Here is a 23289-nt window from a genome sequence, read left to right as displayed (position 1 = left end):
TAACACGTTATATAGTACCTGATGGGGGGATGAATACTTCTTTTCATATGTCAATCTGTTCCCTTCAATGGAAAATCGGAAACCTTTCTTTCTGATGCTGCCTTCTGATTCAGATTTGTGAAATTCATCTTCATCCTTCTCCTCTCCTCCATATTGTTCTTTCTGTTTTCTCTTCTTTCTTCTGTTCCTCCTCTCTTTAGCACTCTTTGAACTCAACTTTGATGCAGCAGAAGAACTTTCTGAGAGTGCCCCTATACCACCTTCTGCACTGGGATCTCTCGACTCCGCAGAGGCTGTTGCTACTGTTAGTGCCGCTGCCTATCATATCACAATAAATATTTCCATTATTAGATCTGCCAATGAAAAGCATTATACAAGTGACATCTCAACATTGTTATTAGCTAGCACACTAAAACAACATATGTTTTTTAATTTCACCTCTTGAGAACTTCCTGTTCTAGTCTTTGGCTTGCCTTTTTTTGGCCTTTTTTTTCCTTTGCACACTGAGATTTTCAGGTAGCTGTCCTCTTCTCAAATATTTTTGTTTACCTCATTTCTGTATCCTTACTGCTTGACAAAGTTGCTAATACTTGCTGCCCAAATACATGCAGATTCTAACAACATCTCTCCCACCCCCTTCACACATTGCTTCTCTTCTTAAATTATAAGATCTCCAAGGCCAGGCCTCTGCTAAACACATTGCATATGCTATGGAAGACAAATCCTCAATAACAAACAATCAATACATTTTCTGAAGTCTCTTGTGGATCACAAGGCTGGACTGTTCACAGAAAAATGTCTTTATTTCTAGAGGCGCTGTATACCTCTGAGCTGGCTCTGTTCTGGAAGCCAGAGTGGGCTTGCTCATTGTTATAGGGAATACTTAATAACACAGTGCTCTAGCCCATTCTAAATCCAATGTCCAACATCTACAGAAAACTCATGTGGATGTGCTAATACAAGATTACAATTTAACAGATAAGAATATAAAATCACGATTATACCTGTGCTGTTTCTTGCTGCTTTCTCAGCTGTTCAAGCATCTGTTGAAATTCTGCCTCTTTTTGTTCTGCTTCTTCCATGTTTGCTTGATTTTGCTCTTCATAAGCCATAGCAACAACAGCGAGGATCAAGTTAATGAGATAGAAAGAGCCCAGGAAGATCACCAGAACAAAAAAGATCATGTACGTTTTGCCAGCAGCACGTAGTGTCTGGAAGCAATAATAAACACAGTTCTATTAATTTTTTAATATTATTAAGTGAATTAATCATCTACTTTTCATTTTGAAAGAATCCATCATCATCAGATTATGAGAGATGTAATAGTAAAATTTAAATTAAAGTATCTTTATAATTTGATAATATAAAATACTTCGTCTTTGTTTCACAAAATGTTCTCACCAGCTGATAAAGGTTCTCCCAGTAGTCCTGAGTCATCAGTCGAAACAGTGACAAGAATGCCCAGCTAAAAGTGTCAAAGCTTGTGTAGCCATAGTTGGGATTTCTACCAGCTTTCACGCACATATATCCTTCTGGACACTGACTACAAAAGGAGAGATACTAGGTGTTACCTTTTACTGTACCATTTTTGTAATATCAGTGGACGCTGGTGGGTGTTTGTGATTATGAAGTGCTGTTTTTCTCAGTTTGTCAGACAGCAAGGCCTATTACTTAGAATTTTACTCAACTCTACAAAATTACATTTAAACACTGCTGAAAAATAGCAAATAGCAATACAATTACAGAGAAGAGCATTTTCTCTTTGCATTTTATTTCTTAGCACCATTTGCTAATTGCCTTAATATCAAAATATCAAACATCTAATCTTAATCCCTAAAACACAATATAAATGCCTTGATTAATAATATTTTCAACTTTAAATGTCTGTCAGTATTCTCCCCTGACTCCTGCAATAAACTGACATTCTTCAGCAATCAGTACATATGCAGCTAGGCCTGTTGAGAAGTTTATACCTTTCTAACTGGTTACCTCTCAACCAGCCAGAAACAGAGTTTTTAATTTTGGGTATCTTTGAATTGGCTAGTTGTGAGTAAACTGACTTGTACTAACTGGATCAGCAAGCTATGACTGGGAAATGAAGTCCAGGGTCAAATGCCTAGAATTAAAACCAAAAAACACTTCCAATGAGAAATGGCAGATATTTCAGCTGGTTGGTCAGTCAACTTATTCCAGAATATATATTTGAATATGCTTAATCTTATTTCTATATAGCAAATAAGATGTCACAAAACACTTCCTTACCCTGCATCTGTGCCATTTCCACACAGCAGAGCATCATTTTGCCCTTCCAGAATGTAATAATGATCTGTTAAGAAAATAATTTTCATAAAGTTATAAGAAAGTACTATACAGATCTTTCATTGTTACATACTAAATCATTTAAATCATATTTTTGAATTAAATATTATTTTTAAAATAAAATTTCAATTAAATAAACCCAGTCCTATACTTTACACAAGTAATTCTACTGCAGGCAACTTGAAGAGTTCTATGAAACATTTTTATGTTAGATAGATTTAGACTGGCCTGATTTTACTTCCTGAGGAGTTACAGGGCTAATTCCCGGAACAGCTACGTGCGAAAGAATACACATCTGAGTTCCAAAATAATACACTTGACTAAAAACAAATTAAGCTGATATATTACTACAGCTTTATCCATCATAATTCAAATTTACACCAGCATAAATGATTTATTCAACATGAGCATAAAGCCAAATGGCAATATAAACTATCAGAAAATTGATACCTTTAATTTTTATCGTTAATATGTCAAACAACACCAAGAATACTGACACATGCTGTTAGAGCTGAATGAACTGCACATTTTTACTTTCAAATATCCTATGAAACATTTAATATTTGGTGGAACTTTATTTTGTACATATTTGTTTTGATAGAATTTACCCTGTTTTAAAAGATTTTGGCTAGTCTGATCTAGTAAGCCATTTTTTTATTAGCATTATGAACCATCCAACTATAGAACTGTAGCTGTCAGAGATGGCTAGTCATTAGAAGCTAACAAGTGTAACATTAACCAATAATTCCTCAACTAGCCATCACTCCAAACAAGATAACTATGAGTTCATTCCCGAGTTAGTCTAGGTGACCAGAAAACAGCACCAGCACACAGGGTTAGCCTAGCCCAGGTGTGAGCAACCATAAAGTAAAGCCATACCCAAATTACTGTCTCTTCATAGATGCTATACTCACCTCTTTGTATCATATTCCATAGCTTATGCTACAGAATGCTAAGCTACACTATGATTCTTCCCCAGTGAATTGTGGGAGAACCTACCCACCTTCTGGGCTCACAAGGGGAATTGTGGAAAGGCACTGACATTACTGTCAACTTGTATTGCGGTGCCAAAGGATGTTATGAAGGCCAACATAATTAGATTAAAAATGACTTAGAGAAGTTTGTGAATAGGTCCATCAACGATTATTAACCAAGATGGTCAGTGGTATAACTTCATCCTCTCAGTGTCACTAGCCTCTGACTGCCAGAAGCAGGGACTGGACCACATATTTTAAACCTGCTAGGGCCTCTGTGTAGAAGATAGGTGATACCTTATAAGATAGGCATGAATAATAGCTGCTTTATTGTGTTTAAAAGATATGTCTTCTCCATAATGCTTTTGCTTGTAATAAATAATACTTTGCTTTGTGAAGGTTGGCTGGACACTAATTAACCTGTAAGAACAGTACATCATGTGCTGAACCAAAAATCAAACCTACTTAAGTGATCAGAGCAAACTGCAGGAGGAATGATTGCCTAACTCCACCCCAGCATAGAACATGGTGGCTGCCTTTAGGGAGGCCACAAAATGGTCTCAGGTGCAATCACCTCAGGAACTAGATGCCGGAGACAGCCTAAGCTACATCTGCAGTGAACATCTTCTCTATGCAGCATGTGTTATGGATACTGAGATGACAGACTCTGGGTTGTTGCCAAGGGATTCCTGGGAAAGGAGCTGCAACAGTATAGCTGTTGCTACTGAAAGAATTTCTGCTGTGCAGCACTTAAACTGAAGGTGATAAAAATGGAAAAGAGAACAGGTTTTTGCAGGCTACTGGTCAGCATACGGGTCACACTGCACACACTCATTGCAGCCATAGTATTTCACTGCCTCTATTTCTTCTTCTTCTTCCTCTTTTTTTTTTTTTTTTCCCCAGGCTCAGCAGTAAGCTGACCTGTAGTGTGGGTGCCAGGAAGCGAATAAGTAGGTAATGAGAATAGGAAAGGGTTTTCTGAGTCTCAAGGGCTGTACATCTGTGTGGGGGAGAGGAAAGGTTGTATTAGTTGTAATCATTGCTAAGAACTTATTTTTATGGCTTATCCAAAAATTGGCACCTCCAGCAGTTCTGAGGATGATGATGTGCATGTGGGCTGAATGACTAATAACAGGTACTAAGGATTTGACAATGGCTAACCAGAGGGAAAACAAGTACAGAATTAATTTTTAAGAAACAAAATGAGAAAATTAAAAAGAAAAAAATAAGTGCAAGACGAAAAAAAGGCAAGGAGGAAAATTTCAATACACAAACTGAAGCTAAAAAGATGATGCAAAAGTATGGAGCACATAAATCTAGGTGAGACGGGAGAGAACACAAACGTAACGGGTATCTAAAATTAACAAAATGCCTTATAAACTAAAGCAAACTAACATTATAGTACAATTCAAAACCTCAGTTCAGAATGAGCCCTATTTCTCTCTTATACTGAGATTTTGGAGGACTAATACTAAAGGATTGGTTTCCTTGTCCAAAGATTAGAAGGGACACTCGTCAAGGCTGCCTTGCTAAAAATCACTTTTTACAGACTGTCTTCTTGTCACTGAAAAGCAACCACCAACTCAAAAATAAAATATTCAGCAGTATTAAATTTGCTGCTCTGAGGCTTGGTGACTCATCCTACTCAGACCCAAGACGCTGGTTTTCTTGTGATTTCAGAGATGCATTCGATGTATCTCATTCGTCCCCCACACTCATACTTTTTTTATGTGCTCTATTTTAGGAGCTGGGAAATACTGGAATTGACATAAACCTCATTATAATCATGCTGGCAAAAGTTACGCAATAAGAAATTCAAACATACAGTCTCATAAAAACCTTGAGTAAATAGGAGCTGTGTGTGGATTAAAGGGATGAAACCGGTCGTCCGAGACCACTTTTCACAATGCCACTCAGTAGGCAAAGTTCAGTAAAGTTTTCTTTCCTAGCCAAACAGGATGTTTCCCACCAACACACATTTCTTTGATTTTCAGTGAATTTACTGATCTTACAGGTACCAAAAATAAAACACTAGTTTTCCACATCAGATTAGGCAAGTTTGGAAACCACATTTAAAATTTGTTTATAAAATGTCTCACAAAAACAATTACTAGTCTGACACGTACAGGACCAAATTACATTAGAACTATGTTTTAATATCATATAACCAAAGTGTGATTAGAAATAGATTTTTTATTGGACTCATACTTACAGAGAATTTTAACAATCCACATTTGCTTTTAGGTGCTCTGTAAATGGAGCTAAACAATTTTACAGAGTCAAATAAAATGGAAAAAAGGAATTGACAGGAATGTGAAACCTTTCACCCGGTCAATGCACCAAGGTAATGCTACTTTCAATGACTACTGATCAGACCACATTGGACAAGATTTAGCTTTGTATATGCATCTTGTCTTAAAGTAAATGACAGGTACATAGCCATATATCAATAGAACAACGATACTTTAGTAGTGCAGACAAAGTAAATTTCTTAGGAGAATCTTAATTGGTCATTACTTCCAATTGTTTAAAATGGTGACCTTAATATTATATTAGCTTGGAAGTTTGAATATTTGATTCAGACACGTGTATGTGTTTTATTAAGCTTGCAAAGTCAAGCACTCAAAAATTAGGAAATGCCAGAATTAAGATTCTGTCCTCTATTTAATATTTTATTTTCTCCTCATTGCTTAATGTGAGGGGCCCAGAATCTGTTTACTGTATACTCTTCAAACTGCTCCAGATTAAATTCTTGATTTCCTTATGGGTTTGTCTACAGTGCTTATCATAAAAATACCTATATACTTCACAAATGTTAATGAATTTATTTTCAAAACACGCTGGTATTATTATCATCTGCAATTTATAAATAGGGAACTGAGACAGAGAGAGATTAAGATCAGATGTATGCACCAAATTTGGATGCCTCACTTGGGATATCTAGGATCTAATTAACTTATGTTCCTAGTATGGCACTCCACTGACTTCACTTGCAGCTGTGAAGGCTCAGAATGCCTGAAAAATCAGACTTCATAGTCTTGGATTGGACACCTAGAAATTGGGGAATACACAATTAGCAGCCACTTGTGAAAAATGAGGTTTAAGTGACTTGACTGGCATCACATAGGGACAATGTGGCAGAGGCAGGGATATAATCCAGTTTTCCAGGGAAGCATTCAATTGTTTTAAACATAAGCAATCCCTTCTGATTCACTACACACCTTCCATCTTCTGAAACAAATGACACAGGAGTCTTACGAGCAATTCTCCTTCACTACACAACCTAGGTTCACTCCCTCAGTAGGTCCATCCTGTGAACTGAATAAGGTAAGTGTTCTGTGGAAAAAATAGCATGTCATGATGCAATTAAAGACTGTATCATAATGAATATGCACAAAGGAGGAAAATTAAGATTGCACAGGCAACCTTAACTTCGCTATTCCCTAACTTTTGAGTGGTGGGTTACAACTATAACAAAGTTCTTCAAATGTAGTTTTTGTGTGTAAAATCTCTTAGTCTTTTAATACAAACACCTGCTGCTTGAGCTAATGGAGTAACTGGTAGCAGTAGTAGACTGGTATTGTCTGAGTTGAACAGAAGGATATGGGACACTTTGCCTGTGAGTTTCACAGACATTTGCTGACAATGCAGGAAGAATCATAGAATCCTAGAGCTAGAAGGACCTTAGGAGATCATCTAATCCAGCCCCCTGCCTAAAGCAGGACAAACTTTAACTTAATTATCCCAGCCAGAACTTTGTCAGGTTGGGACTTAAAAGTCTCTGAGGTTTCCACGATCTCTCTAGGTAAAGCATTCCAGTGCTTCACCACCCTCTTGGTAAAACAGTTTTTTCCTATTATCCAGCCCACTTCTCTCCCTCTGGAACTTCAAACCATTGCTCCTTGTTCTGCCATCTTCCACAAGTGAGAACAGCGTCTCCCTATCCTTTTCACAGCCCCCTTCCCCAGCTTCAGAAAGTTGAAGTCTGCTATCAAATCACCCCTCACTCTTCTCTTCTGCAAACTAAATAACCTCAGATCCCTCAGCCGCTCCTCATAGATCATGTGCTTCAGACCCCTAATCATTTTAATTTCCCTCCGCTGAACCCACTCTAATGCAGCCACATCCATTCTATACTGGGGGACCCAGAACTGGACACAATACTGCAGATGTGGCCTCACCAGTGTCAAATACAAGGGGAAAAATAACTTCTCTAGATCTGCTGGAAATGCTTCTCCTAATGCACCCCAATATGCCGTTAGGCTTTTTGGCTACAAGGACACACTGCAGACTCATATCCCGCCTCTCATCCACTGTAATCCCCAGGTCCTTTGCTGTTGCACTGCTACTTAGCCAGTCGGTCCCCAGCCTGTAACAATGCTTGGGATTCTTCTGTCCCACGTGCAGAACTTTGCACTTCTCCTTCTTGAACCTCTTCAGATTTCTTTTGGCCCAATCCTATTTATCTAGGTCACTCTGGACCCTTTCCCTACCCTCCAATGTATCTACCTCTCCTGCTAGCTTAGTGTTATTGGCAAATTTGCTGAGGGTGCAATACATTCCCTCATCCAGGTCATTAATAAAAAAGCTGAAAAATACTGGCCCAAAACACAATCCTTGGGGCACTCCACTTGAAACGAATGCCAACGAGACATTGAGCCATTGATCACTACCCATTGGGCATGACTGTCTAGCCAACTTTCTACCCATCTACAGTCCATGTATCCAATCTATATTTCCTTAACTTATGGGCAAGAATGTTATAGGATACTGTATCGAAAGCTTTGCTAAAGTCAAGGCATATCACATCCATTGACTTCCCCATGTCCACAGTGACAACTACCTCATCATAGCAGCTAATCAGATTGGTCAGGCAGAATTTGCCCTTGGTGAATCCACATTGGCTATTCTTGATCACCTTCCCCTCTTCCAAGTGCTTCAAATGGATTCCTTGAGGATAACCTCCACAATGTTTCTGGGGACTGAGATGAGGCTGACTGGGCTATAGTTTCCTGGGATTGTCTTTGTTTCCTTTTTTAAAGATGGGTACTACATTTGCCTTTTTCCAGTCATCTGGGACCTCTTCCAATCTCCATGAGTTTTCAAAGATAATAACAAAAAGCTCTGCAATGACATATGCCAATTCCCTCAGTACCCTTGGACACACTAAGTCCAGACCCATGGATTTTGTGTACATCTTGCTTTACTACATAGCTCTTAACTTGTTCTTTCCCCACTGAATATGCTGATACTGCAACCAGAAAGCAGGTTTAGGGAGTTGCAACTGCCAGTACGACTGTGTACCACCCATACGTGCTGGCATATAATAAATGTTGCCAATACTGTTTGGCTGGATCCTCATCCAGTTAGGGTGTGCTTCAGTACCCAAAATGTGGCAGCTTGGAGGGAATACTTCACATTTCTGGAAGAGCAATAGGAGGCACTTGGCACTATATTTCCCTGCTATTCCCAAAACTATAGAATTGCTGCAGCCCAGCAGAATATTCAATCCCTTTTCTAATAAAGACAGAGTTTTAAATTAGTATTTGACTTATTTCTCTACTCTCTCACCAAAAAGACATACTTTTCAACTTATGGAACTGTCCTGTCAAAATTTAACTGCCATAGTGTGAAACTTTTTTATTGTTAAATAACTTCTATAAATTAGTAAGGGATCGGTTTGAGTCATTTTGCTCTTCAGATAATGGTACTAGAACCTAGCATTATAACACAAGAGAATTCTGCTCCTCTTTTGATAAAATATCAGTCCTTTAAGGATATTTCAATTTCTGCTTCAGAATTACAAGACTGTTCCACACCCTTACCCCAGTTATGGTCCATCATAATAACTACAGAAAAAAAAACAGGAAAGGTCTTTGCTATTAATAGATAAAGAGAACACTATTTCTCAAGCAGGAAGAAAAAAAACCCCATCCATAAAGCAAGAATAAGGAAATCATTTTCTTTCATAATTGCCCACTTACAGAAATGAATGGTCACTTTAGAAAAGGAACCTAGTTCCATCTAATTACTTTGTGCTAATTGTCTGATATTCTGCAGACCACATTGGTCCACAGACATGAATTTAAGGAACATATTATATGGTTTAAGCTCTAATGATGGAGATCTGTCTAGTCATAGTGAAATAAAAAAAGCCCAAGAGCAACAAACCCGATGGTTGCCTAGAGCACTTTTGGCTAGGTGTAAGACGTCATACTTTCTTACAGGGAAAGACAGGCATGGAATGTTACTTCAGGTCTGTGAGTGATTTGATTTATTAGACTGCTCATAGCATGGTATCTGTCCGACAGGAGGAAGGATCCTTGCTGTGGCTGAGTCCATGACCACCACTATAAGTATATGTTATGCACGAGAATCAGGATAATTTTTTTCCACATTTATGCAGATTCCAAGGACACTAGGAGATAGAGTAATGACAAGGTTGTTGACAGAACTTTTAGGCAAGGTATGTTAAAAGTCAGTCACCACTTTGTCCCAGCTGTGCTGTCACCACTGAAAAGACATTTATGAAGACCGTGTTGTTGTTGTCAGACCAAACAAGCATATTCTGAACTGGACCTACTCCTGATTTAACAGAAAATTATAAAAACCCACTAACAAATTACATACAATTATATTTACAGAGGTGAAGAAGGATTCTGACTTAAGCCATGTGATTGTAAGAAGGTACTAGGGAGATGGTCAAGTTGTACCCTCCTTCATATTCTTGGTGCAGACCATGAGGGGAACCAAGATTCAATTATCAAGATTCAATGATCATGGATCAATGAAAACTATGGCAAGATTTTTTTAAATTGTCAGCAACATGCATACTTCATGGGTGGACCAGCACTTTAATTATGAATTGCAGAACTCATCAAGTCACCAGTTAGATATATTTTTCTAACTCCTTTGGGATACTAAATTGGTCTAAAAGACCTGCTTTGATATTCAGATCCTTTGATTTGTGATTTTCCTAGTCAGTAGCATCTCCTTATGCTAGAGTTACAGAGATACAACATAAATTTATTGGCTTTGCTACTAAAAGTGAAATAATGAAAAGAGATGGTAGAATGGCTAATGTCAGCAGTGCTTACATCAAAGACGTATACTTCTTCAAAGGTGTGTTCAAGTACAGAGATGTAAGATAACATTCAACAAAAAGAGGTGGGGGTGATTTCTTTTTCACACAGCGTAGCTCCACTGTTCTCAACACTTTAATTTACTCTGCTGTGAGAAGAGAATACAATCCTATAGCTCCATGACCTGGAATATTTCCAGTGATTTTAGAATTTTTATAGAGCTCAGTCATGGCTTTGCCATAAGTAGCATGTACCCCTAGAGCAGAATTTTTGCACTGTCCCAGGAGTGGCTCAGACAAAAGATTATGTCTCAGAGAGTTCCCTCTCCATTACCACCTGCACACTTCTTGCTCACCTGCATAAGCCAAAATGACAGCTCTGAGGAGGCAGTTTCCATTTTGTGCTGATACCACCGTGCAGGTAGCTGGCTCAGGGAAATGTGGGGCACTTTTTGCCTCTGTACTATTCTGCATGAGCTTGAAGGTTGGACCATGATAAGACACTTATTAAATACACTGTAAATACACTGAAGATCAACTTGCAACTTCAACACTACAGCCACTTTCCCAGATCACTAAACCTTCTCCTAGTATAACCTGATTCTTTAAAAGCTTCAGATCTTCTGTACCAGCCAACATGAAATCATGCAATTCGGCTTTTATACTTAAATAGATTAAAAAGCCAGATAGGACCAATTTGACCATCTAGTCTGATGTTCTACATAACACAGGACATACAACTACCCCCAGAATAATTCCTGGTTGAATTAGAATGCATGTTTCAGAAAGACAGCCAGCCTAGGTTCAAAAATTTCCAGTGATAGAAACTCCACTACAATTTTTGTTAACTTGTTCCAACGGTTAAAGCCTCACTTTTAAAAACATGAACTTTATTTCCAGTTTAAATTCATCTAGATTCATCTTCCAGCCATGAGATCTTCTTACACCTTTGTCTGCTAAATTAAAGACCCTTTTATTATCAAATTTCTGCTTCCCATTTAGATACCTGTAAGTTATGATCAATTCATCCCTTAACCTTCTCTTCAATGAGCTAAATAAATTGAGTTACCTCAGTCTTTCAGTATAAGGCATGTTTTCAAATCCTTTAATCAATTCTATGGTTTGTTTCTGAATCTCTCCAATTTATCATCCCCCTTCCTGAACTGTTAACAGCAGAACTGGGCACTGTATTTCAGGAGCAGTTGCACCAGTAACCAATCCAGAGAAAACATATTCCCCCATTTATTCAGGTGAGCTACTGTTCAGCTGATTATTGCCCAGTATCCCTAAGTCTCTCTGAGTCTCTGCTTCCCAAAACAGAGTACTTCATACTGTAAGAATGGCCTATATTCTTGACTCCTAGAGTCATGACTATATTTGGCAGTACTGAAACACATGGGCTGTGTCTACACTACAAAAATAACTTGGAAGTTGCTTATTTCTAAGTAAGCAACTTTGAAGCAGAATGTATACACACACCCTACTTCGAAGTAGGGCACTACTCCATTCCCGGGAGTGGAGTAAGGACTTCAAAGTTAACCTCGAAGTAAGGGAAAATGTCCGTAGCCTCTCTGCTGGCTACTTTGATGTAGTGCCTAACTTTGAAGCTAGTTCCTAGTGTAGACGCACCCATATTGTTTGCTTGTGTCCAGTTTACCAAGCAATCCAGATCACTTTGTATCAGTGACCTCTTCCCTTCAATATTTTTCACCTTCAATCTTTGTGTCATCTGCAAATTTGATCAGTGATGATTTTATGTTTTCTTCCATGTCACTGACAAAAGTGTTACATCTCATAGAATTAAGAACTGATCCCTGCAGATCCCTATTGGAAATAAACTAACTTGATTATGATTTCCTACCTACAACTACATTTCGATACCTTAGCTAATTTTTACACCACTTAGGCCGTGTCTAGACTCGCCAAAAACTTTGAATGAAGTTTACTAATGAAGCGCTGAAATACATATTCAGGACCTCATTAGCATGCGGGCAGCCACAGCACTTCGAAATTGACGCGGCTCGCCGCTGCGTGGCTCATCCAGACGGGGCTCCTTTTCGAAAGCACCCCGGCTACTTCAAAGTCCCCTTATTCCTATGAGCAGATGGGGAATAAGAGGACTTGAAGTAGCCGGGGTCCTTTCGAAAAGGAGCCCCGTCTGGACGAGCCACGTCAATTTCAAAGTGCCGTGGCCACCCACCTGCTAATGAGGCGCTGAATATGTATTTCAGCGCTTCATTAATAAACTTTGAAATGGCCATTTGCATGGCCATTTCGAAGTTTTTGGCTAGTGTAGATGTAGCCTTAATGTGTCCAATGGTGACTATACATAATTTCAATTTCTTAATGAAAATGACATGTAATACCAAGAAAAATTCCTTATAGAAATTTGAGCATATGACATCATTACTAGTACCTACATGAACCAATTTGGGATCTCATTTTGAAAAAGAGGATATCAGATTAGTCTGACAAAATTTATCTTCCATAAACCCATAATGACTGGCATTAACTCTACCACCCTCCTTTCATTCTTTATCAATCAACTCCCATATTGGCTCTTCTATTATGTTGCCCAGGATCAATGACAAGCCAAAAGGCCTGAAATTACCTGGATCATTTTAGGAGGGGTAGATTTGTTAGTCTGTAACTTCATAAATAATAAACAGTCCCACAGCACCTTACAAACAAATTTATTCTGTCATTTTGTGGGTGGGTTTTACCCATGAAAGCTCATGACCTAATATATTTATTTGTTAGTCTCTAAGGTATGTCTACACTAGAGGGTTTTGGTGACAAAACCCATTGAGTATCCACATTCCCCAGGCATTTTGTCAACAGTAAATTGATAGAATGTAGCACTTTTCTTGACAGTCTTATCCCGCTCCCCACAAGGCATAATGCCTCTGTCGACAGAAAGATGGTCAGAACATTCCAGGGGGCCTTCTGTCGACAGACAGGGTCTCGGGGATACCAGGCAGCCCTGTCTGCTGTGCTTCTGGTTGGCTGTTCCATCAAGAGAGCAGCCAGGCAGTCCGACCACACTCTGTTGACAGAGCAGATTGCTCTTGCAATCCGCTTGCAATTTGGCCACAATCTGTCGAAAGAAGTTCTGTTGGAAGTTATCTTCAGAGAAAAACTTCTGTCAACAATTTGCTGTAATCTAGAGATAGCCTAAAATACCACAGGATTAATTATTATTCCTGGACCATCTTGTTTACCCCTTTATTAAATATTGGGCTAACATCAGCTCTAGTGTGATTGGCTGTGATTAAAAGGTCCTCTCGAACCTTTGGATAATTATTCCTTTAATTTTTATCTAAGAGTTAAAATCACAACTGAAACAAGGATACTGTTAGTATTTACTGCTTTGAAAGAACTATTTCTTGAATGATTGTTGAGGGAAGGAGAATCCATTTCACACCACCACTATCCTGACACAAGAAGCCATCCATTTGTCTAAGAATGGTGGATGTGGCATTTAGAATAAAGAAAATATACAAAAAAATCCAACCTTCCCCATCTCTCAAATTAATAGTCTTAAAACCAACGTTCCCTCTAATCTTTTCCATTCATGTGCAGATTTCTTCCATCGTGGGTGGAGTAAATTTTTAGAAAAAAAAGCCTAGCTTTGAACACTCTGCTAATCAGCTGAGCAGCATCTGAATCTCACAAGTGGCCACCCAAGCACACAGCTTGCAGAGAATGTTGCACAGAACAGATTTTGAAAACTGCTCAGCGCTGGCTTCACCCCCCTCTGTTCAAATCCATGATAAAATTCCCATTGATATCCATGGAGGCAGAGATATGCCACCAGTGAGAAACTCTGAAACTTTTACTTGTACTGCCCAACCTAACATGGAATTGCAGTGATAATTCCTGATTTTATACATAGAAAAAAGCATTGTTTCATAAACACTGAATTGTGTTCTTTATGTTTGGCCTTATTTTCTATGAAAAGATAAAAATGCCAGTTATCATTAGAATTATTAAAGGAAAATTCAAGAGAGAGTAAAAAAATGCCATTCATTTTTTGAAGTTCTCAGACATGCCCACTTGTAAACCTTTTGATAAACCTAGTCCTATTGTGTCAGTAATACCTCTGACAATTTTGGGTTAGACTGCTAACTTGAGGTTCCTGCTGATAACTTTGGGTTCAGCATCAACAGATATTTACTTGAATTTATTTTCTAAGAACAGTAAATTACAAACAACTTAATAAGAATTAAATTAGTAATACTTACTTTCATTCTCAGTGTATGCCTTCCAGTCAAATGGAGTCACTGTTATATTAACAAATGTACCATTTTCACTTATTGTTTCGTTAAAGTATGAAGTAATATTTGTTTCCAAAGTAAAATTCTCTGGAGGCCACTGTAAGCATTTGTGCCTCAAGTTGCCCATGAACAACTGTAGCCCTATTAGCGCAAATACACTCAGGCAAAACACAGTTAGGATCATGACATCTGAGAGCTTCTTCACAGACTGAATCAGGGCTCCCACAATAGTCTTTAAGCCTGCAAACAGAAAGGGATTATTTTTATGATGTTTGACACACATTTAAAACACAAAAGTAACAATTTATACCAATGGAGTTTAAAATTTCATGCAGAAGCCCAAATAAATGGCTGTAATGTGTGTGAAATAATATTTCATGAAGAACTTTATCACTTGTGAAGATGAATACAGAGCTGAAAGTTCATGTTTATTTGAAATTGTGAATGTAAATGAATTGCATATATTCCAAAATACTTGTTTTTAATGCCAAAACAAGTGATTTTGTCATTCAGGTTTTACATGAATCTCATGTAAAGAAACATTTTTTTTTTACCATTTGCCAATGGTAAATTTTACTATTTGCCAATGCCTCCTGCCCCAAACCTTTGCTAGTATCAGTTTTATAACATACAGCATTGTTAAAACAATAGTCAAAAGCTTGTTAAACAGTAAAGTGATCAGATTATAGTTATAAAACTGGAGATGGTTTGGAAAATAATAGAATTTTAAGATAATAAATCCCCCATGCAATGCCCATGCTATTCTTTATTATCTTATTCCTTTATCTTCATTAGTAAATCAGTGTTTAAAACATTTTTAGTTTTCTCAATCACAAATATCTACAGCAAATACATAATACTGGTAAAATACATATGGGTAAGAAAACCTCAGGATTACTTCTTTTTTTCTTTTTTTTTGAAAGTGGAGAAGAAAGCTTGACATCATAAGATGCAAACCACACAGGCTGTAAATTGCAATGTCTCATGCAAGAATCTGTTAAACTCAAAGGCTGATTTCAAAAGGAAAAAAGCTAGTGTTAAAACACAAAGAATCATAGATTTCGATCTGTTCTATTATCCTATGATTCCTGTTTTGTTTTGTTTTTTTTTACTTTTATTTGGCAAGCAACAAGGCTTGTGTTAAAATAATATGAATTGAGCTTAGGTGGAATGAAATTCAGCCTCAGTGTTTAACCTAGCTCTCACCTGGAATGACTGATATTGTTTTCAAAGCTCGGAGAACTCTGAATGTTCTTAATGCTGAGACATTGCCCAGGTCCACAAACTCTGTCACATATCTGTAATAGGGGAGTTCACACACAAACACAAATGACAGGATAAAAAGGAACAGTTGGGAGGTACACGGGACCTAACACCTTATACCAGTTACTTCTTACCTGGAATTACAGAAATAGTTTTCAAAGCTCTCAATACTCTGAAAGTTCGAAGAGCTGAAACATTGCCTAGGTTTACAAATTCTGTTACATACCTGTAGAATTAAATCACAGTTATTCAGAATTTAGGCAGAGTTTATGCTACTTACGTGGGTCTCTCATCAAGACCTCTTTGGTGATTTTAGCAAATAAATTAAAAAGCAACAGTCAACTGTTTACCTTTCACTGCAGTTTGCCTTGCATTAAATTTGCTTTCATGGCCTTCAGTTAAGTTTAAATGTCTCGGAAGCAAACTACAGTGATTTGACTTTGAAAGCATTAAATTTATCTAGACTAGACTGGAAAATTGGAGCATGTAGTCAAAGGGGTTGCTTTTTCTGGTCAGAGGAAAAATGCAGATCATATTAGCTTCTAGAACATTAATTTTACTAGTGGTTTCCGCAATATATATGCTTACATTGGAAGGTGAAAACTACATTGTTTGCAATACGGAAGTTAATTTTTAGACACAAAAAACCCATAGCCCCAAAAAGTTAGTTTGGAAATTTTTTTTTTTGTTTTATTGACACTAATTTCATGGACTTTTATTACACTCTTTAATTAAAAAAAAGAAAAAGAAAAAAAAAACTTACGCAAAGGTAATGACAGTGAAATCAAGCCAGTTCCATGGATCTCGAAGGAAAGTAAAATCTTCTAAACAGAAGCCCCTTGCAAAAATTTTTATAAGTGATTCAAATGTATATATTCCAGTGAAGGTATACCTGGAAAAAAAGTTGTCCAAAATCTGAATAGAGACAAATACTGTTTCTTTATGATGCTTTTATTTTCCTGTTGCTAAAAGACTTAGGAATCAAAGTTAAGATTCAGTTAATTTCAAAAATCAAGAATAAAGAATGTGTATTAAAATACGTTATTCACCATTATAAATATCCTTATATTCTAGTGTGTTATTTGTAATATACTTCTGACTTATGTCAAGAGTAACTAAATTGTGCTCTTTATCAGCATCTGTATAATCTAAAGAAATAGAATATATTTTACAATTAAATTCTTTATAAATAAAACTTACCTGATCTATTACTGTTGTCCAATAACACTGTAAGACCAACTTATTTTATAGTCTCTATGTTTCTGACTTTTCAAACCTCTAGTTATAACACTGACGAACGAATAGCATGTGATTAAAGTCTCATTCAGTAGGATCACTTATGTGCTTTCCTGAGTTAACATGTATAACTAGTTGGCTATTGTTTTACTACTAAAGCAGTAGTATAATCAAGTCAACAGTATTGGCCAGAAGACATAAAAACTCGGGCTGTCAAATGATTAAAAATTAATCAGAATTAATTACATAATGAAAAAAAATAATTGTGATTAACCACGCTGTTAAACAACAGATATATATTTAATTTAGCCTTTATTGTTGTAGGGAAAAAAAGAACATGGGAACCTTAAGGGACAAGAACCCAGAAAGCAAACAGAATCCAAATTTTATTTTTCTACAGATCTGATTTGCAAATCAAATCTCTCAGTTTTTGAATTATTTGGGTTAGCAATATAGCAGGAGGGGCAGCATGCAATTTTGCTCAGTGTGCACAGGATTTCCTATATGTGCTAATTCTACAATGAGATATGCTAACAGACCTAAGCAGAGTTCTAGGGTGGAGAAAAAAGCATTCACAAGAGCCACTCTCATGGCAGGACCAGGATTTTATTTGGTATTGTGTCTCTGGCTGAGACCTGGAGCTGTCAGCCTGTGACCTGAGCAAAACATTCCATTAATCCTCATTACAAAGAATATTGGTATGCTCTAGGCTTTTTCAAAAATTTAATCACAGCCTTTAAGTTTATTGAGAGCTCTCTGTAGCTCCCTAGACAATATATTGCTCCATCACTGAAGTATTCACATGGCTATGATTCTACAAGCCAGCAGTTTTCCAAGAGTTAATTCCATCACCTCTAACTATTCCCCCTCAGTCCCTCCCCACAGCACCTAGTGAAATACATTTAATGCACAAACTTTTTGTTATGGGTGGTAAAGCACAGCTGGGCTGAGCAAACCTGAGTTGAATGTGCTCTGAATCAGGCTGCTGCTTGAAAAATTAGCATTTAAATGGTGAAAGGGAATTCACAGCAATCTCTGCTGCAGTACTGGAATCTCTGTTTTGGATTACAACAGCCTCAGGTGCTGGAAGTGTAAAAAGTAATGTCAATGAACAAGCATTAATGAGCATTAATTTTTTAATGCATTAACTCTGCCTTGCATTAATCACAGGTTTAATGCACATTAGCTGACAGCCCCAATAAAAACACTATCAAGACACCAGATGATGTACAAGAGGAAGAAGGTTCATGTAGAATCAAAGAGCAATGTTATCCATGGACATTTGCCTCACCTTTTTCTGTAGTTAAAATTTTCATTTTACAAAAGGAAGTTTTAAACCACAAGAAATAGTTTTATGTTGAGAAAAAATTCAGTAGTACCATCACATGTCAACTGCTATCAATGTCCTTCAGTGCAAATAAAGTTTCCTAGAAAAAGTTCATTTCAGATATATAGATATATTTAAAAGAATAAAAGTTCAACTTACTCTACATTCTTTGTCCAATCCGGAGGGTTACTCATGGTCATAAACACACAGTTGGTCAAAATAGTGCACATAATAAGCATGCTGAACAACGTATGTAACAGTCAAGGAATATACAGGAAATTGCACAATAGTATATGAATAACTCATTTCAATTTCAACCAAATACCAAAACACACACAAAAACCCCATTGATATAAGTGACAATTCCAGATATATTTTAAATGCACCAGCAATTCTCTCATCAGTAAATAAAGCTTTATTAGTCGTTTTTATTCTGATGATGTTGTGGTTAAGTCCTGAAAGTGCTCTAAATATTTTTTTAGCTTTTGAGGTGTACTGCAAGGCAAAAAAGTATGTATTCAAACATCCAATCAATTGTACAGTTTGCCTAAACTAAAATCAAACAATTAGGAGGTGAGTTTTGCTGTATTTTTAAGTATCTTGTTTAATTGGATAACACATCAAACTCCCACCTCTTCACACTGATTACTAAATTCACTTGGGGGTGTAAGCAGAATCAACTTAGTTTTTAACATTGCCCCTATCCAGTGCATTGGGAATACAAAAATAGTAACAAATCATAACAATATGAAATAATGAACTCTCTTCATCACAATAGCTTGTTGACAATAATAAACATCAAACTCCCCATCCCATTTGAATCATCTCTAGCAGTTCAAAAATTGAGGGTTCCTTATTATGAACAAGCTACCTGAAGCTCCTCTGTAATGAAATCAGGAGGCTGTTGCTCGTGCATCTCCCCTGATCTGAACAGTCATGGTAGTACTTAAGCATAAAGATAGTGTCTCCATGGAACCTAGAACTGGAGAACGGTGCCAAAGCCCACATCTTAAAAAAAAGGGTCTCAACATTCTCGCTGAGTACAAATAAAGGTAGAAGCAATAACTAAATACTAGAACCAGGTGGGGACACAATAAGACATCACATAGTAAATCTAAGCAACAAATGGTAAATCAACTCAATTTGTTTCCTTCAACAAATAAGCCAAAATAACCATAGGTGAGTATTCCATTTGCTACCCCAATCAAATAAGCATTATCACAGCACTGTTATCCACTAGACGTACTCTACGTTTTCTTACCACCTGTCCTAGAAATTAATTTTGAACTAGAGAAGGGCAGCAGAATGCTCGCTGGTTGAACCTTGACAGAGAAAGAGCATGTTGGGGAATATGAACCCCCTGTAGAACTCAAAGAAAAGAGCTCCCCATTGGGTAGATAAAAAAATGCCCAATATTATTCTCTGTGACCCCCTCAAAAAGACAATCATCAGGAGCCAGTAAGAAAGTGCTACAGAAATGTGTCTTATCCTACCCATGTGTAATACAATACCATCTTGTGGTCAGTGTAAGGAAAGCCACTGAAAGAGGGGCACGAATCAGCATGGCAGTCTGATCTTCATTCTAGTCATCAACCAGAATAATTAGTGCAGCATCCCTACTACAGCAAGGCCTACAACTCAAACTGACTGGGCAACAGGAAACCTGAGTATTCTACATGGCTGCCGTGCCTCAATACAACATGCTCAGTAATGTTTAAAAAAAACAGAAGATTTGACTGAGGCAACAAGTGTTTGCAGATTTACTGATTCCACTTCCATTGATTAACATTCAACACATTTTTCTAAGTGTTTAACAATAACGAAAGACTAAAATAAACAACAAACCAGAAAGTGATGCATAATTGCCTCATGATGGCACCATAATCTACAAAATGCTAGACTTTGTTCCAAACTTACTCTGGAAAATGTTTTACTTCTATTCACCTTTTATAAAAGATATGTTCCTTCAAAAGAATTCATCAAAGGAGCTAATGTAAGGTAACCGCACATCCAATATTATTGAGATCACGCTGATATTAGGGACCTTGTCCTATACAGACAACTATACCCTGTACCTCCCTCATATCCTCCTAAAATGTCTCTGTTTTTGATTCCTGCTGTCTGGTCACCCTGAGATAGCAATACAAACAAATGTATCTAAATATAAAAATGCTTTATAGATGCATTTATACCTAAAAAGACCAAATGTGAGTTGCAATTTAAAATTAAATGGCAGCATGCAATTTTTTTTCTTTTGAATATATTTTTAGGCTCTGAACACAGGCTCAACTTCCCTCTGTAGCTGCAAAGAAGAATTTGAAAAGTAGTAACTGAACACACTAGAATGATGTGCACATTGGTATCATTATTTGTAGTTCCAACCCATTTTTCCTGAAGTGATCAAAGTCAATAAAGAATGACCATACCTTTCAGAGTAAAACAATTAACTCATGCACAAGGACTTAGTTGCCCAGTTCCCACCGTCATCAGTGAGAGAAACATGGCTAACTTCCTGCAACAACACTGAAAACATCTCTCAATACTACTGACTGGCTTACCTCATTAATTTTGAAGGGCATATTATCAAACAAGCTCTGTATAGCATAACTGTTATTCTGTGACTCAGAATATAACTAGCATTGAAATATATCCCTCACAAACATTGTACAGACTAATGCAAGGAATTCCAATTAACATGCTCAGGAAACCTCTCTGACATCTTTTTGTTGAGGTAGTATCTCTGATAGTCTCAAAGGGCTTGTGAATGCTAGACTTCATGCTATAATATATTTAAGACATAGTATGGAGCTGATAAGTAAGCACACAGTAGAATTAGTGGTAAGTATAGGTTCCTGTTCGTATAGAATAAAATATTCTATTTTAGCAATACTTAGAAACTACATTGAAATTGATGGAATACTTAATTTATATTTTCACCAGATCAGTGATGGTAAACTGATTTTTTAAAAAATAAAATGGTCAGGATGGCACAACTATGTACAGTTGGATTAGACATAAACTATATGAATTTACTGGCAAGTACATTAAAATCCCTACATTAAAAGAACGTGAAGGTTGCAAAGCAGGCACTCAAAAGGTCGGTAATTCCAGAATGAAGGCTACTCATGCAACTTCTTTGACGCAGAGGACAGACTGTGCTCTGGGAGCCAGGAAGGGCTGTGCAGTGAACTGAGCTATTGTCTGTTGGATCACACATCTTACAACTGTGCAGCAAAGGCAGCAGAGGCCTTGATCTATTCTCAGAGCACACTCTGCAGAATGATTTTTTGGCTGAAGAACCTGAATACCTGTTAGAGAACTGGCTTCTGTCTTTGCCTCAGCCACAGAGTTTCTATGTGATTTTCAGCAAGTCAGAAACCAGAAGTTTTACAGGTAGCACTGTGTATTCCATATTTTCTAACACGAAATACCTAGCTGCTGATTTGCAGAAGTGGTAAGCATTAATAATTGCAGCTGAAGTCAATGGTAACTCGGATCTCAATGAAAAATGATATAAAATACTCAGTATTCTAAAAAAGAAACAACAACCAAAAATGGCATTAGGCTTCTCAATGTGGTCAATCAAAACCTGACACCTTTGATGATTTTAAATTTAATATCTATGCCTCAGTACTCCATATGGGGATAACAATACGACCACTGACAAGGTGTTGTCAGATGAAATTCAATAATGTGTAAATAACTAAGGTGCTACAACTGAACTATAGAAAAAACCCTCAGCAAGAAATTAATAATTCTGTATTCTGCAGGGCTTGGATGGCACTAAATAATGACTGCAGCCACATATTGAACAATAAGGGTAAAAAAGAGACTGAGCAAAACCTTCACCAAAGAATAAAGAAGCACAGAGCAGATGTCAAGAAACTCAATATGCATAAGCTGCTCAGTGAACACTTCAATGGGGTGGGCCATTCTGTTAAAGACCTGAGAATTTGTGTGCTGGAGCAAAAATAATTTAAAAACAGGTTAGAGTGAGAAATGTATGAGTTGCAATTCATATTCAAAATTAACACATTAACGTGATATAAACAGAGACATCAGTTACCTCACACATTACAAGGACTTGCATGTTACAAACAGCCGCAGTCTATACCCCAGGAATACCAGTCCTGGAACCTTTCCTTGCAACAAAGCCCGCTGCCAGCTTTGTCCACATGTCTTCTCTGGAAATACCATCACTGGACCCAACCAGGTTACTCACAGAATCATGGGCACTTTCTCATGCTCCTCTACTAACATCATATATGCCATCATGTGCCAACAATGCCCAGATGCTTTATATATTGGACAGACTTCTAACTCCCTTAGACAAAGGGTTAATGGGTGAAAAACAGACATCAAAACACTTCAGATCCACAAACCAGTTAGTCAGCATTTTAATGGCATGGGCCATTCTGTTAATGACTAAAGAGTATGCGTGTTACTGAAAAAAAACTTTCACACCACTATTCAAAAAGAAACAGCCGAGCTGGCTTTTATATTCAAATTCGGCACATTAACATGTGGTTTAAACCAGGATGGGAACTTTCTGAGTCACTATAGGGGCTCATCAGCATACTTGGCTTAATCTAATTCTTGACCTTCCCCCGCCACCCCTCCACTCTGTGATTTGCTCACCTTGATCATTTTTTTCTGATTTGTCCTCCTTGATTACTGTTTTTGGTTCTCTGTGCCTTAAATATTGAGTCTGTTCTGGTCTGGCTATGGCCTGAAGAAGTGGGTCTGTCCCACGAAAGCTCACCTAATAAACTATTTTGCTAGTCTTTAAAGTGCTACTTGACTGCCTTTTGT

The 23289-nt window shown here is 37.4% G+C and overlaps 1 protein-coding gene across 12 annotated transcripts in view; it reads right to left on the bottom strand.

Moving 5' to 3' along the window:
* LOC142016852 (sodium channel protein type 1 subunit alpha) overlaps positions 1–23289 on the bottom strand; it is a 120588-nt gene that overhangs the window by 83179 nt on the left and 14120 nt on the right. For 5 of the 12 annotated variants that reach the window (XM_075001240.1, XM_075001244.1, XM_075001248.1 and 2 more), the window contains exons 3-10: positions 18637–18726; positions 16678–16806; positions 15858–15949; positions 14619–14891; positions 2263–2326; positions 1402–1543; positions 1005–1211; positions 19–318 (exon numbers count right to left, since the gene is read on the bottom strand). In XM_075001240.1, coding sequence (XP_074857341.1) covers positions 19–318; positions 1005–1211; positions 1402–1543; positions 2263–2326; positions 14619–14891; positions 15858–15949; positions 16678–16806; positions 18637–18726 — 1297 coding nt within the window. Of the gene's footprint in view, positions 1–6; positions 319–1004; positions 1212–1401; positions 1544–2262; positions 2363–3908; positions 3923–14614; positions 14892–15857; positions 15950–16048; positions 16141–16677; positions 16807–18636; positions 18727–23289 lie in introns of all 12 variants that reach the window. The other 7 variants (XM_075001241.1, XM_075001245.1, XM_075001249.1 and 4 more) reach the window with 4 other exon arrangements.

The sequence above is a fragment of the Carettochelys insculpta genome, chromosome 8, assembly GCF_033958435.1.
Source record: "Carettochelys insculpta isolate YL-2023 chromosome 8, ASM3395843v1, whole genome shotgun sequence".
Classification (NCBI taxonomy): Eukaryota; Metazoa; Chordata; order Testudines; family Carettochelyidae; genus Carettochelys; species Carettochelys insculpta.
The sequence above is the reverse complement of the archived record's forward strand: the minus strand, read 5'-3'. Positions and strand labels throughout refer to the sequence as shown.